This window comes from Cupressus sempervirens, chromosome 9 (genome assembly GCF_028749045.1).
Source record: "Cupressus sempervirens isolate cs-2001-9-10 chromosome 9, ASM2874904v1, whole genome shotgun sequence".
NCBI classification, from domain to species: Eukaryota; Viridiplantae; Streptophyta; class Pinopsida; order Cupressales; family Cupressaceae; genus Cupressus; species Cupressus sempervirens.
In genome coordinates, this window is record NC_143126.1 from 430,011,469 (window position 1) to 430,028,269 (window position 16,801).

The 16,801-nt window shown below is 37.4% G+C and overlaps 1 protein-coding gene across 1 annotated transcript; it reads right to left on the bottom strand.

The window, feature by feature from the left end:
- Positions 1-11,466: 11,466 nt before the first annotated feature.
- LOC149539135 (uncharacterized) lies at positions 11,467-16,133 on the bottom strand. The gene is made up of 3 exons (XM_089802520.1): positions 16,040-16,133; positions 14,116-15,953; positions 11,467-13,620 (listed from the first exon to the last, which is right to left on the bottom strand). The coding sequence occupies exons 1-3, from the start codon at positions 16,131-16,133 to the stop codon at positions 11,467-11,469; spliced, it is 4,086 nt and encodes a 1,361-aa protein (XP_089658646.1).
- Positions 16,134-16,801: the final 668 nt, after the last annotated feature.

Consider the following 16,801-nt stretch of genomic DNA (forward strand, 5'->3'; position numbering starts at 1 on the left):
TCATTTGCTTCCAAATACCTTTAAATATTTTATATTGGGTGAGTACCCATACCATAGTTCAAAAGGTGTTTAATGAGTAAATTTCTTAACTTGTACATGATTCAAGTTATGGATAGTTGTACTTACAACTTTTCTCCATTATTTCAAAGAAAAATTCTTCTCCATCATGAGTATCCTAGAATAGTCCATTTTAAACATGTTCCTCCTTTCAATAATTCCATTTTGTGGAGGGGTTGTAGGGGTAGATGTCTGTCTTTTAATTCCTCTGTCATTGTAGAACATTTCAAACTCATTTGATGTCAATTCTCCTCCTTTGTCAGATCTCAAACATTTCATATTTTTACCTATTTATTTTTGAGCTCTTTCTAAGTACCACTTAAAAATTTGGAAGGCATTAGATTTTTGTTTTAGAAATGTAGTGCCTGCCCTCGTTTACTTTTTTCTAGATATGTTGTTGCTATCATGGTCAAACTCTGTTAGATTAGTTTTATGTTGATGGTTAGTAGCATTGTTTTGAGACTATCAGATATTGTGCTATGGATTCAGTTGATATGTGATGAGATTACTTAGACTCTACATTTCATGTATGCATGATGATTATTACATTACTTTCAGTTATTGATGATGATTAGTTAGAAGGTTTATTATCACATGTGTTTTCTTATGGATACTTACCCCATACTTGCACGTGTATGGTGTGCATGTTTATTTTCTTATGTATGACATTTATGATGTGGTTAAGGAAGGGAATTGTAGTCACCTGCTAGTCGGGATCTACATGATGCATCACTTCCTGCCATTGCCTATTTAACTTAGCATATATATATATATAGTATGTACATGCATGGATTTTATGTAGGTTGTAGGTACTGGGTATCAACTTCCCTGAATTGCCAGGATGAGCGTACCCTATCGCACTATCTTAATGGTAAGAGAGGGGAGATAAATTCTCAAGTCCAAATCCTAAACCCTTGAACCATTTGTCCTAGAGATGTAGGACAAGTATCTGAGATTTTTTACCTATCGAATGTGTCAAATGACATAATTCATGATTTTAACCCCTTAGACTGATTTTGTATGGATTGCTCTATGTTGGGTTTTCATATTTTATCTTGGAGGTCTATAGTGAATTCATTATTAATTAAGTCTTACATTAAAAGATTTATTTAATAATTTAATTATTTTGGGAAAAATTAATATAATATTATGATTTTTTGATTTTTTGATTTTAATTATTTAAATGGGAATTAATTGAGAAAAGAATTAAATAAAAGAAATTAGAATTTAAAAATTAATAATAATAAAAATAATACTAAAATAATAAATAAATAATAATAATAGAAATGGTAAAAGAATTAAAATAAAAGTTATAATTCTATCTAGGAGTAAGTGCACCTCTTGATTGCACATATGTCTACAACACAAGAGTTAGCGTACAAATTAAGCACATGGTGTCTACAACCTTGTGACTCATCTAGAAGGTTAGAAAAAGCTCATGCTTAGTTGTCAATGCTTATCTCATCTTCTGGTTGTTTCTAGAGACATTCTAGGTGCTTCCTGAGAGTCATTTATATTTAGGCACTCCTAAAAGCTCAAGAGCATTTTTGGAGGACCCATGAATGTTGGAGAAGGAAGGAGCTTGCTCTGCAGAATTCTGAGGAGAAGTGATTTAGCATTAGTGTCTAGGTAGACACTCATGATTTTTGCATATGATATTTCACTTCTTGCACTTCCTTTCTTCTTCATCTCTTATGAATGCTTTCTGAGGATTTCATGTGTTGAATATCTTGGTTGTATGCATTCTTGTCATGGGGAGTTAAATTTCTATATGAGGAAACCCCACATCCGTAGATCTGAGGAATCTATGGTACTAGGGTTTCAAAAACTTATTAGAGGATTAATAGGCAACTCTAAAGAACGATCATTATAGGGAAAATTCTTAAAATTGGAGAGCCCTTTTTGTTTAAAAATTATGTTTATGTTTTCTTTTAAAAATATACATATATGTTACAAATCTACATACATATATTTATACATATATTGGGGAAAAGAATTAAATGCCCAATATTAAATGTGGGGTCAGTGGGTTAGGTAGCACATGGTTTATGTAATACCACTTGGTGGTTTTGTGGGACTTGCTACTATATAAGAAGCCACAAGGGTAGTTGTTGAGAGAGCAAGAGAGAGTGACAAGAAGGAGAAAGGCAAGAGTCAAGCAGGACAAGGCTTGACAGGTTAGCCAAGGGAGCATTTGTGAAGGTTGAAAGCATGGCATGGGATGTGTGGATTCATGCTTGTTCACATAGTTTGCTCGGTTGTGGCTATGGCCATGAAGGCTTCCATGGTTGTATGGAAATGGTATTTTTTGGCTGAATAATACATGATGATGGATGCTTTTGGAGGCTGGGTTTTTCCCTCAATGAGGGTTTCCCAGGGTATATCTTGTGTCACAATTTTGTGGGTATGTTTTCTATTCTCTTGCATGTGGATTTTAATTCCATGTTTATTTTAGATCTATTATGGGTTATGTGGAAATGGTTATATTCTTTGTTGCCAAGTTTCCTTACAATTGGTATCAGAGCCTGGTTTTGGCTTGGTCATGGGTTCAAATCTCCCCAGTGCCTTCCCGACCCACGTAAGCACCTAGTATGCGCCTCGAGGGGGAGATTGTTGGGTGATGCGACGCGCTCCCTTGCCCACAGGTGGTTAATAGATATATTTTGACTATGGTAACATTGTGAGTTTATGGCATTGGAGATTTAAGTTTTGATGTCATTGTATACTCAAGTTTGGTCTCATGATGATATGGTTATCACTGTTTGATTTGTATATGCATGATGACTTGTTGGATCTACGAGTTGTGCAGTGTTGTAAGCGGCCTATACTTACAGGTTGCATTTATAGCTTGGTTATGGGTTGTCTTTGCCCATTGATCTTTCATTATTGATGCATATTTAGATTGGTGGCTTGGATTTGGGTTGTCTATGCCCTAAGTCACATGATTTACTATTTTATCTTCATGTAGAAGAGATGAGATGTTTTTACCAGGTACAGTCATGGTGGAGGATTGTGGTTGACTATGCTGACAGGTTAGACATATTGAGAGCCAGATGCTCAGTTCATGGATGTGATCATGGTGCCATGGATTTTGGCATGACATAATTGGATAAACAGGTACATCCTTGATGTTCATTAGCTTGGATTTTCTGATATAGTTATGGTGGTATATCTTCTTGGTTGAGGATCATGGTTATTTGGTTTCCTTTGAGGAGCTCATGATGTGCACTTTGAGTTATTTGATGGTTTGATGCCTTGGTTGATTCTCATGGTTAAAGATGGTTTTTCATCATTATGTCATGGATAGCTTGGATACACAGTTTAGTGAGAGCTTGTGACAGTGATGGGGTGACAGTGTAGGATTAGTTCCTAGTTTGATTTGGATCTTCATATAGGAGATGGATTTTATGATGCCATAGGTGACTTGGTACCATAGTTGAGTGGGAGTTGTTGGAATTGATATATTTATTGAGTGTTTGCAGATGTTGGAGGTTTGTCTTAGATCCTATTGCTGCAGAAGCGTCTTTGACATTTGCATGGTGCACTTGTTATCTTCATGGTGTTTGAAGATGGTTAGATCTTGAGGACTCATGAAGTTCTTGGTTATCTTCATGGTATGTGGAGATGGTTCTTCCTAGTATGTGGAGATGGTTTTCTTCATGGTGTGTGGAGATGGTTGCATCTTGAGGACTCACAAGGTTCTTGGTAAAGGTGTGGTTTATGCTTTTATTTGGCATGTTATCCTTGGTATGAGAATGGTTTCATTATTATGTCATGGTATACTCTTGATACACATTTAGAGTTGTGACATGTTATAGTGTGTTCATATGGAGCATGTTATCTCTTTAGTTGAGATGGTAAGATCATGTTGTCATGTTTATGTTCCTGAGGCCATGGTTGGAACTTTGACATTGATCTTGGTTTAGTTTCTTGGTATTGAGTACACTAATCATAAGCTAGATACTTCATGATATTGCTATGTTGCATTTGGAGTTGGCATGGATTGATTGGTTACAGGTTCTCATGGATACTTAGAGACGGTGGTGACGCTGATTTCTCTTGGATTAGAGAAGTATTTATTGGAACGGTTGATGGTTTCAGCAGGAAGTCCGAGGGGTAGTCACCTGATATGGACTTGAGAGGAGATTGTTCTTAGATGAGTCTTGGTTGGAGACTTAGGTATCTTGATAAGCATTCTCATTCCCCACTCTTGGTCTACTCGGCGGTTTGCTACTTGAGAGATATAGCCCATTTTTTCTCTTAGTTGCATTATATTTATGCCTGTCTTTCATGGATATGGATCTTGAGCTATGGTACATGAGTTAGTTCTGGAGGGTTCATTTGAAAGATGATTTAGCATTGGTTATCTCCATGTGCATATGTTGTTATGCTGGTTGAGTTTGGGAGATGGTTTTATATTGGGCATATTCCTTGGATTAGGAATGGTTATTCCTTGGTTTAGGAATGGTTTATGAGTTTGATCTTCTTGTGAGAGGCTTACATCCATGATGAGTTATATGGTATGGTATGGGTGTTGTTGAGGCTTCTTGTTGGGGTTTTATGGAGGAGATCATACTTGCACAGTTTACATCTAGAGGTGTGTGTAGAAGGACATGATACAGGTTATGATTTGCATGGTTTCTTTGGTCTTAGTTATCTTCCTGGATGTTCAGTTTTGCCTACATTGGATTTGAGATTGGTTAGAGATTGTGATCACTGGTTTGTGCTCATGTATGTCATGTGAGAGATGACATGGTTATTCCTTTATCTCTTTCCTCTGTTGGTTGTGGTGAACTTGGGAGAGCATTGGAGACTTGTTATGAGAGTTGTTCTTGTAGGATATTAGTTTATGTATTGTTGATGTCCTTGATACTACATGGATTCACTTCTTTGAGATGTTGTGAGTGGATTGGTTATAGATTTGACATTATCTTTTGCAGTGGGAGCTTCTTGGTATATATGTGGTAGGTATTGCTCTTGAGGCTTGTGATTGCAGGTTATAGATTGGATATGTTGGTGATATGAGATTCACTTGTTATACCTTTTTTGGAGGTATGGATAGTTGGATGGGTTTGACACTTTGCTGTGGGTGCTATTTCATCTATGGATATTTTGACAACTATGAATACATGTGATTACCTTTGGATCAGGTTATTTGTGCTTAGAATTTTAGTTGGTATAGGATTTTATGATCTTCTAATGCGACAGGTTGGGTGGCTTTCTCTTTGGATGGCTTCTATGTATGTCTAGTGGGAGTGGCATAATAGGAGGTGAGATCATTCATGTTTGAGATGCTAGATACTTTGATTTTGTCACAGGTACCAGGATGGAGCACTTGGTGTATTTTGATCCATGATGGTGGATGTGCTGGGAGGGATTGTTCCCTTGTTCAATTATGTGGCTACAGATTGACCCTATGCAATGTATACAACAAGTGGGAGATTGTTGAGATAATGGGTGTTGCACACATTGCATAATATTGTTATTTTATTATTTTATTTTATTATGTAATGTTGTACCTAGATGGACGTGCAACATGTAAAGATTCCCATGGAATATTCTTGATGAGTTGTACTGTAACATTGTGATAATATTTCATGTAATTATTTAATATTGGGGAAAAGAATTAAATGCCCAATATTAAATGTGGGGTCAGTGGGTTAGGTAGCACATGGTTTATGTAATACCACTTGGTGGTTTTGTGGGACTTGCTACTATATAAGCAGCCACAAGGGTAGTTGTTGAGAGAGCAAGAGAGAGTGACAAGAAGGAGAAAGGCAAGAGTCGAGCAGGACAAGGCTTGACAGGTTAGCCAAGGGAGCATTTGTGAAGGTTGAAAGCATGGCATGGGATGTGTGGATTCATGCTTGTTCACATAGTTTTCTCGGTTGTGGCTATGGCCATGAAGGCTTCCATGGTTGTATGGCAATGGTATTTTTTTGCTGAATAATACATGATGATGGATGCTTTTGGAGGCTGGGTTTTTCCCTCAATGAGGGTTTCCCAGGGTATATCTTGTGTCACAATTTTGTGGGTATGTTTTCTATTCTCTTGCATGTGGATTTTAATTCCGTGTTTATTTTAGATCTATTATGGGTTATGTGGAAATGGTTATATTCTTTGTTGCCAAGTTTCCTTACACGAGGGTTATGATTGTGATATTATGATGATGTCTTTTGATCTCAATCTTTTAAACTCAACCATGATTATGTGATGGCATGCTGATTGATATTGTCTTCAGTCTTCTTGTGTAAGCTATGATATATGTAACCTTTTTATGAGTTATTGATTAGTTGTATTTCAATTACTTTCCAGTCGTTGGAAGGAATTGAATTGTTTATTTGATCTTGATGATGTCATGTTGTGACATGTTTTGACTCGACCATTTTGGAGTCTTCGATTGGTATTACTTTGAAATACTTTTTGGTTGCTTATTGAGAACCAAATGAAAATAGTGATTATCAATGATACCTTCAGTTGCCAATAGAGAAATGTTGTGGTCATGATTATCTATGGATTCTTTTCATTTGCTCATGAAGATTTGATGCTTTTATTGTGGAATACCTTTTTGTATTTTTCCAGTCACTTATATAGGACTATGGTGATTTTTTGATTTATGATTCCATGAGCCTAGAGTAGGCTATCTACTTGTAGTGTCAGGAAGTGGCTTGCAATGGGGGTCGGGGCCCTAAGTGGTTACTAGGGTAACTCATTGTAAGTTGTTTAATAAGTGAAAACATTACACCTAATACTGACTTAAATGAACCTAATAAGATAATTGTTTGTTCTCGCCCATGCCTTGAGTGCTAGTATAGACTAGGATGGGAGTAGAGAAAACTCTTGGTTGCGACCTTGCATTCCGTAGTATGCCTCGTTAGTATGAGGGGATACTAGTGGCTGCATAGGGATCACTAGGGGGCCGAGGTCTATTGAGAGACTACTAGGGTAACTCTAGCATGATCAATGCGATGACACTTTTCCGCTTACATAGTAGGTTTCCTACATGTCTTTGTGTGCCTTTGGGATTAGATGTTAGTTTGTGTTGAAACCTTTGAGTTAGTATACTTTTAGGATTCTTAGACTTAGAGAGTATTTGTGCTTGTGATTTGATAGCCTATTTGGGACTTGAGATTATCTCCTCAGTGCAGTGGGAGTGGACCATTTAGGTTCCATGCGATCGGGTGGTAGTGCTTTTTCACTCTTACCATTTGAGATTCGTCTGAGACACCATGGCTAATGCATTCTTTGATTATGATGGTGGACATGTATCCTTATATTGATGATTAGCATATGTTAGATCATGTTATCTTATGCTTTATTTTGCATGATTAGATTTCCTATGTAGAAGTTGTAGTATGTTAGATTCTTTCTGCATATGATGTAGTATGTTTTAGGAGTGACATTCCTACTATGATAATACTGATGATCTCTTTGGTGACTTGGAATTTTATGCATGGAGGGATGGCTAGGACCCATGATGGTCTAATGATGCTATTTACAGTTGGGAGGAACCATGCACTTAGTTAGTTATGTTTGTGATATATGGATATCTTTTATGATGGATGTTTATATCTTCTATGATGATGTATCATGTATGACATGTGGTTTCATTTACTTACTACACTTGTATCATGGATTAGATTAGGATGATGTACTTAATATTCACATATGTATATTCTTTCATGTCTTTCATACCCTGTGACATGTATAGTGGATGATTGAGCTTTTTGTAATGCAATTTATTAAGGGACATTTCGAACAAAGTATATTGGTTAAAGAACATTAGACTTTTCATTATTATTTTATGTGGATGTAATATTAGATGGAATCATTAATAGTTAAATTAGATGTGATTCAACATTAAGGGATCCTTGAAGAAAGTAACTTTTTATGTAAATTTATGTTTACTTTTAGTTGAATGATGTCATTGCTTTCGCTACTATGTTATGAATGGTTTTAATTTTCATGTTTCAAAAAAAGAAAATGCTACCAAACTAGGTGAAACTTTAGGTTAATTCTTTGGATCCCTTGGCAGGGCATTATAAGAAACATAATCATCATCATTCTAGAATAATCATCAACAAGCAGCATAATGTACTTATTTCCTTTGTAGCTTTGTACCTCAATTGGTCCACACAAGTTATTATGAACAATCTCTAATATTCTTTTATAAGTATGATTTTTACTCTTAAAACATGACTTTTTCATCTTGCCTAACTGATATATTTTACACATTATATTAGTGGGCTACTTCAACTTAGGCAAACCTCTAACTCTTCTCATGTTACTAATGCTAACCAAGTTATCAAAATTAACATGACATAACCTCTTATACCATAGCTACACATCATCAAATTCTACAATTAAACAAGTAGCATCTTCTATATCAAGATAGAATAGATCACTCCTAGTTTGATCACATTTTCCAATCATTTTTCCATCAGTATCATATATCTTAGCAACCTTGTTTTCAAATTCAACCTTACATCTTGAAATATTCAGTTGTGACTTACTCAATAGATTATAGTTGAGTCCTTCAACATATTAAGCACTGCCACATAAAATATTTTCTATGAGTTTGATAGAACCTTTTCCTTTTATCAAACATGGTGCATCATTACCAAATCTTACACTACTTCCATAATAAAAATTCAAGGTAATGAACTTTTATCTTTAGTCATGTGATGTGAGCATCTACTATCAATGATCCATTTGTCATTCTTATTCACACAAGACACAAGTGTAGTTGCCCCATCTTCATTAGATTCATCCATCATTGTAACATACACCACTTCATCATCATGTTCATGAGATTCATGTCCTATTTCCTCTTTAGCAATATAGCAATACTTCTTGCCATTGTCTTTGTAAATCTTGTTGTTTTGATCTCTTCTACTTTTGTACTTGTCACCATTTTTGTAATTCTTCTTTTCTAGACATCTAGTAGTAATATGACCAACCTCATTGTAGTTGAAACAAATGATAGGCAGTTTACCTTTAAACTTTCCTTTACCTTTGTGAAATCTTCTTGCTACTAGTGCTTCAAGTTGATCTACATTCTCCTCATCTTTATCACTATTACTGGACACATATTTTGTGTCTTTCTTCTTCTTCTTCTCATCAAGTTCCTTTCATCATATCTTAGCTTTGAAAGTAGATTCAATATTTTTAGATTCATAATTATCAAAGTTAGATAGCTCAAAAGTAGTGAGCCTACCTACCATACCATCAAAACATAGATCATTCCCTAGTACACATCTTAGTTCTTGTATTGCAAAAACTCTAATAGTATAGATGGATAGCAATCTGCTCAAAAATTTGGTTAGTATAGCATCATCATCTATTTTACTAGTAGCTCCCCTAGTGCATCAACAACATTTTTTTATCCTAGAGCACCATTGAGAAATATTCTCACCTTCTTACACTCTCATTTCATCAAACTTATCTCTGAGACTTTCAACTTTGGCTCTCAAAACATTATTTTCTCCTACATAGACAATGTTTAGATCCATCCCATATTTTCTTTGCACTACTATGACTTTTGATATTATTGAATTCAACATAGCTCAAGGTAGAGGTAATCTCCAACATTGTTTGGTTGTGTTCTTTTCTCTTTTTTAGATCCTGAATAGTTAGGCCTCCAATAGGATCAACATGCTTAGTAGTGATGGTAGATTGTGCATGATCTCCAAGCCCTCTAAGGTGTAGCTTCATCAGAATTTACCATGCAAAAAATTTATCTCTATTGAGTTTGAGCACTTCTTTTTTTGATATCTTGATCTTTGTGCTTCTAGTACCTTCAAACTAGTCTTCGTAAGAAGATGTGATGCAGAGTTACACACCGGAAGTGTACTCTTGGTCTAGATTGCACTTAGACCCTTCAAACAAGCCAAACTTGCTTCTAGCCTTAAGAGATCCTTAAAGGACCTTCCACTCTTGGCGAATAACCTTCTCACAAGGTTTGACAACCTTCTCAATGCAAGGAACAAGTAAGCAAAGTCTGCTCCCAATTTGCTTTTAGAAATAGCATCCCACAACTAGGCCAAAACATGGATCTATGCTTTAGGCCTCTCAACCACTTGATTTGATGGTCAACACACCTTCACATATCCCAATGTACTCTGAATCAACAGCTTTTCAGATTCCCACACTTTTGTAATACACCCAACCAATACCTACCTAGTAAATCCTAGTAGGTCAGCAAAACCTGAGTTTCAGCCATATCTTTTGATTTCCCCAAACGACTTGGCAAATAAAATAGAGTTTTAGATACCCTTTTGACTTCCCTTAAAGACCTCCAAATCTTAAAATCTCACTCCACTCCAGCATATCCCAACCTATGCAAAACACGCAGTCCTAATAGGCCTAATTAGGCTTGGTTTGTTAAGCAAGTGTAAGGAAATGGGTACACAGAAAAAGATACTGACTTGGATGGTGTTAGGGAAGGTCTAAGACTTCCAATTCTACCTTTGGTTGCACTCCAATCAACCGAACTTCACAATTCTACTTCCAAATCTGCATTCCGAGTTCAAATTCTATGCCTAACTTGAACTAGGGCATCATTGAAACTTGGACTCCCACCATGGAAACTACTCCTACTTCTAGAATCAACAAATGGTACATGTCTTCTCTCAGATTATTGGGTTTTGTACCCCTGAGGCCAATTAGGTGCACTCTAATGGCTCATTTGCACAAAACCCTGATTTTATGGAGGGTTTGGGACTGGTTTCACCCAATTTGCTCTAACTTTGTCCAAACTCCTTCAAATCACTCCAAATAAAATGCAAAGAGTCAGTGGGACATAAAACTCTGCAAATCCACCATTAAACTTCTAGTCTCACGTCCGTACCACACGTGCAACCTCTGAAAATAGCGAATTAAACAGAAAAATAGGGAGTTCTTTATTCATCCAATGAAAAATCCGTACAAATGAAGTTCCTCTGTTCTTTTGGGAAGAGGATCAATATATTTATAGCCTAATGACACCTAAAAACCGACCTCCAAGGCAGTTAGAGGTCGAATGTAACTGATTTGCAAAAGTTGCACAGTTTTCTTGCAAAAGTTGTCAGCAACTTTTTTTCAAAACTGCCGATATGAGCAACTTTTCATATGAAGACTTCAAAACACATTCTAAACATGATATTATTGAGCATCATGGCTATTTAGGCCATATGAAACCCTCCTAAACACCTAAAACATATATACCCTATAGGCTACTTACATCCTTGGTTTATAGGGTCACCAAATAAGATGAAGTGCCTACACAAATGGGCTCATATTTATTCAAACCTTGCATAAAACTTCATAAAACTTCTAATTATATCCAAAGAGGTATGAGGAAGGAAGAATGAAGACAAGATGGAGTTTTTATCCATTCCTCTAATACCAAGCTTTGTGCTCTGCACCATACTACCCCTCTCCAAAAGAACTCAAGTCCCTTGAGTTGGGAATGGTGTTAAATTGATAGCTTGCTTTCTCTATCTCTGCTTGAGTCATCCATGTTGCATCCTCCTCAGGTAACCCAGCCCATTTGACCAAGTAGGTATAGTATGTGCCTCTTCGTGTCTCCATAGAAACTCTCTTGTCCAATATGCACTCAATTTGGAGTTTATGTGTCTTTGGCAATGCAACATCAGTAACCTGCTCTTCCAGACCTGTACCTGCATCCACAATATCAGTAGGTTCTTTGAAAGCAAAAAAATCAGAGACATTAAAGATTGGTGACAATCCAACATCCGGTGGCAATTCAATTTTGTATGCATTGTTCCCACATTTTTGTAGGATCTTAAATGGACCAATTTTCTTTGCCATCAACTTGGTATGCTGTCCCTTTGGCATCCTCTCCTTCTTCAAATGGACCATGACAAGGTCTCCAACCTTAAACTGCAAATCCCTTCTTTTCTTGTTGGCATGTTCTCTGTACTTGTCTGCAGATTTAGATAGTCTGTCTTTCACTTGGTGTTGTACCTCCTTCATCACTTGTGCAAAGTCTTGAGCTTGGGCACTTCTCCTCTCCATCTGACTGACATCCCTTAACTCTAGTACTCCCCTTGGGTGTTCACCATAAACAATTTGGAATGGTGTCAAACCAGTACTTCTGTTTACTGAATCATTGTATGCATATTCAGCTTGTGGTAATATATTATCCCATGATCCACCATATTGTTGTGCCAAGCATCTTAGTAGGTTCCCTAGTGACCTATTTGTTACCTCAGTCTGCCCATCTGATTGAGGGTGATAGGCAGAAGAAAAATTAAGATTTGTTCCAAGTCTTTTCCAAAGAGTCCTCCAAAAATGTCCTAGGAACTTGGAGTCTCTGTCTGAAACAATAGACCTTGGTAAACCATGGAGTCTTACCACTTCTTTGAAGAATAGACCTGCAATGTTTGAAGCATCATGTGTAGTTTTGCAAGGGATAAAGTGAGACATTTTGGAAAATCTGTCAACAACCACAAACACACTATCAATTGCTGCCTTAGTTTTTGGTAATCCCAATACAAAATCCATGCTTATTGAATCCCATGGTCTGTCAGGGATAGGTAGAGGAGTATAAAGCCCTGCATTTGATGAGTGCCCTTTAGCCTTTTGACAAATTATACAAGATTCCACAAACTTTCTTACATCGGACTGCATTTTTGGCCAATGGTAGAATCTCCTAACTTGCTCAAGTGTTTTGTCTAATCCAAAATGACCAGACATGCCCCCACTATGTTTTTCTTTGATTATATTCTCTCTATATGATCCCCTAGGAATACATAATTGTCCCCCCTTAAACAATAAACCATCTTGAATTAAAAAATCAGAGAGCTCTGTGTGATACCTTCCTTCCATGCTTTGGCAAACTTTATAAATCTCTTTGAAATCTTCATCTTGGCTGTATAGATCCTTCATACCTTCTATGCCAACGGTTTCAAGTTCAATTGATTGAACTAGGAGGTTTCTTCTGCTTAGGGCATCAGCAACTTTGTTTGTGATCCCTTTCTTGTGCTTGATTGAGAAAGTATATGCTTGGATGAACTCCATCCACTTCATGTGCCTTTGATTCAATTTTTCTTGCCTGTTAAGAAAGCTCAAAGCCTGATTATCAGTAAAAACAATAAACTCCTTGGAAAGTAAATAATGCCTCCATCTTTTTAAGGATTGGACCATAGCATACAACTCTAGATCATATACTGAATATTTTTGCTTTGCTTCATTTAACTTCTCACTAAAGAAGGCTATTGGTCTGCCCTCTTGACTCAATACACCACCAATAGCTTTAGTGCTTGCATCACATTCTATGACAAACACTTTGTTGAAATCAGGGAACTTTAGGACTGGTTCTTGTGCTATCTTCTGCTTCAGCATTTGGAAAGATTCTTCTGCAGCATTAGTCCATACAAAATGACATTTCTTGCCCCCCTTAATGGTATCCACCATTGGAGCAGATATCCCACTAAAATTCCTTATGAATTTTCTATAAAAATTACATAAACCATGGAAACTTTTAACCTCACCAGTAGTGGTAGGAGATGGCCAATTTATTATAGCTTCTACTTTGGAGGGATCCATTTTCAAAGAGTCCTTAGAAATAATGAAACCAAGAAATATCAGTTCATCCTTCACAAATATACACTTTTCCAAATTGATCTTGAGATCTTCCTCATGCAATCTTTTTAGGACCAAATCTAGATGTTTGAAGTGTTCCTTTTCATCCTTGCTAAACACTAGTATGTCATCTAGGTATACCACAACAAACTTGTTAAGGAAAGGCTTAAGTACCTCATTCATCAATCTCATGAAGGTACTTGGGGCATTTGATAGCCCAAATGGCATCACAAGCCACTCATAAAGACCCTCAGTTGTTTTAAATGCTGTTTTCCACTCATCCCCTTTTCTGATCCTTATCTGATGGTATCCACTTTTTAAGTCTACTTTGGAGTAAATTTTAGCCCCTCCTAAACAATCCAACAAATCTTCCATTCTTGGCATGGGAAACCTATACCGGATGGTTATCTTGTTTATAGCCCTTGAGTCCGTACATAGCCTCCATGTTCCTTCCTTTTTTGGTGCAAGTACTGCAGGTACTGCACATGGACTCACACTCTTCCTAATCAGACCCTTAGACAACAACTCTTCTATTTGTTTTGCTATCTCCTCATTCTGTTCTGGAGTCAACTTGTATGCAGCCTTATTTGGTAAAGTGGCCCCTGGTATGAGGTCTATACAATGACTCACCTCTCTCTCTGGTGGTAAAGTAGATGGTACACTCCCTGCCACAATCCCATGATACTTGTTCAGCAAATCCCTAACCTCCTTGGGTCCTACATCATCTTTTTTCAAATCTGCTCTAGGCTTGACTAGGTTCCTTGATTCTTGTTTTGGTCTTACCACTATTGCAAAGCAGGGTGTGTCCTTTTCTTTTATAGTTTTGAGGAATTCCTTCTCCCCTACTAAAGTCACACTACTAACTATATGGTCTGATTTGTTATCATCAGGAAATGGCCTCATTGTATACTTAACACCTCCCTTAGTTATTGTATAAATGTTGGTTTCTCCATCATGCCTTGATTTTACATCAAACTGCCATGGCCTCCCTAATAAGAGGTGACATGCATCCATCTCAGTGACATCACACAAAACTTTATCAGAATACTCTCCTAATGTGAACTCCACCCAAACTTGTTCATTTACCAATGTTTGCTTGTCTTTTGTCAACCAAGAAGCTTTATAAGGGTATGGGTGTGGTATCCTAGGCAACTTTAATTTATCCACCATTTCTTTAGATGCTATATTGTCAGTTGACCCTGAATCCACAATTAACTTACATACCTTTCCTTTCACCTTGCAATGTGTCATGAACAATGTTTTCCTCTGAGGTGGTTCAGCAGGTTGTGGTACCTTCAAAAGTGTCCTTTGCATCATGAGGCACTCTCCAGTTTCAGGATTAGCAAGTCTGGAGGTTGTGGTGTGATAGGATGAGATGCTTTGCCCATCCTCTTCTTCTTCTTGCAATAGATTAATTCTGCTATCTCCGGGTCTGCTACTGTCTCCTCCTTTTTGGGGACATCTAAAGGATTGATGCCCTGTCTGATTGCAAATAAAACACCTACTAGTGAAGACCTGGCCTCCTCTGCTCCTGTTGCCATTCCTTCCTCTATTGCCATTATTGCCTCTGCCTCTAAAAGATCCTCTTTGACTGGTATCCATATTCTGATTCTGATTTTCATCTCTGAAACCAGAGCCTCTGCCTTGAAATCTGCCTCCTCTTCCTCTGAAATTATTGCTACCTCCTCTTTTGTTGGTGTTTGAATCACCTCTCCTCTTATGCTTCTCTTCAATCTTCAATGCAAGATTAAAACACTGGTGTATAGACTCCAAATTTACCAATGTCAATTCATCTTGAATAGAATACTTCAAGCCACTTACATATCTGGCTAGTTTTTGTTTATTTGTCTCATTGACCTTGGCTCTTAATGTCAAGTTATGGAACTCTTGTGTGTATGTGCTCACATCAAGATCCCTTTGTTTGAGGTTATGCAACCTTTGGTTCACAAGGATTTCATAATCCTCGGGCACAAACTGCCTCTTAATCTCTGCTCTCATTTTTTTCCAAGTAGTTATGGGCTCCTTGCCATCCTCAGCCCTCTCATTCTGAACAAAATTCCACCAGCTTAGTGCTGCACCCTTCAACTTAGTCTTGGCAATCTTTACTTTTTGGCTTGGTGGAATATGGTCACATTCAAAGTGATTGTCCATGGCTTCAAGCCAATCAATGCATTCATCAGGATTGAGTTTTCCTTGAAATGTAGGGATCTCTCCACCCTTGACTCCCATCCTTTCTAGTGCTTGTAAGAGAGGCCTTTGATCAGGTGGTACTGCTGCTGCATTGTCATCTTGCTCCACCTCTTCATTTTCTGATTCATAGTTTTCTCCTCTCTTCAACTTACCCTTGAGTCTCTCTCTCTCTTGACTGCTCTGTTCTCTTCTCTAAAGGCCCTACTTTCAGCCATTTGTTCTTGTACTATCTTGGCTAGTTCTGCATTTGTGACCCTCAGAGGGAGAGCCCTCTCTGGTCCATCTTCTCCTTCAGACATGATGAAAACAGGTCTTAACCTGCTCTGATACCACCTTGATGCAGAGTTACACACCGGAAGTGTACTCTTGGTCTAGATTGCACTTAGACCCTTCAAACAAGCCAAACTTGCTTCTAGCCTTAAGAGATCCTTAAAGGACCTTCCACTCTTGGCGAATAACCTTCTCACAAGGTTTGACAACCTTCTCAATGCAAGGAACAGGTAAGCAAAGTCTGCTCCCAATTTGCTTTTAGAAATAGCATCCCACAACTAGGCCAAAACATGGATCTATGCTTTAGGCCTCTCAACCACTTGATTTGATGGTCAACACACCTTCACATATCCCAATGTACTCTGAATCAATAGCTTTTCAGATTCCCACACTTTTGTAATACACCCAACCAATACCTACCTAGTAAATCCTAGTAGGTCAGCAAAACCTGAGTTTCAGCCATATCTTTTGATTTCCCCAAAAGACTTGGCAAATAAAATAGAGTTTCAGATACCCTTTTGACTTCCCTTAAAGACCTCCAAATCTTAAAATCTCACTCCACTCCAGCATATCCCAACCTATGCAAAACACGCAGTCCTAATAGGCCTAATTAGGCTTGGTTTGTTAAGCAAGTGTAAGGAAATGGGTACACAGAAAAAGATACTGACTTGGATGGTGTTAGGGAAGGTCTAAGACT

What these genes read in the sequence shown, in the direction of transcription:
- LOC149539135 (XM_089802520.1), bottom strand. Translation starts at nt 16,133, where the DNA reads ATGTCTGAAGGAGAAGATGGACCAGAGAGGGCTCTCCCTCTGAGGGTC. An exon ending in ACAAGAACAAATGGCTGAAA is followed by an intron (nt 15,954 to 16,039) that starts GTAGGGCCTTTA and finishes ACTATGAATCAG; the next exon opens with AAAATGAAGAGGTGGAGCAA. An exon ending in GTCCATGTGCAGTACCTGCA is followed by an intron (nt 13,621 to 14,115) that starts GTACTTGCACCA and finishes ATTATTTCTAAG; the next exon opens with GACTCTTTGAAAATGGATCC.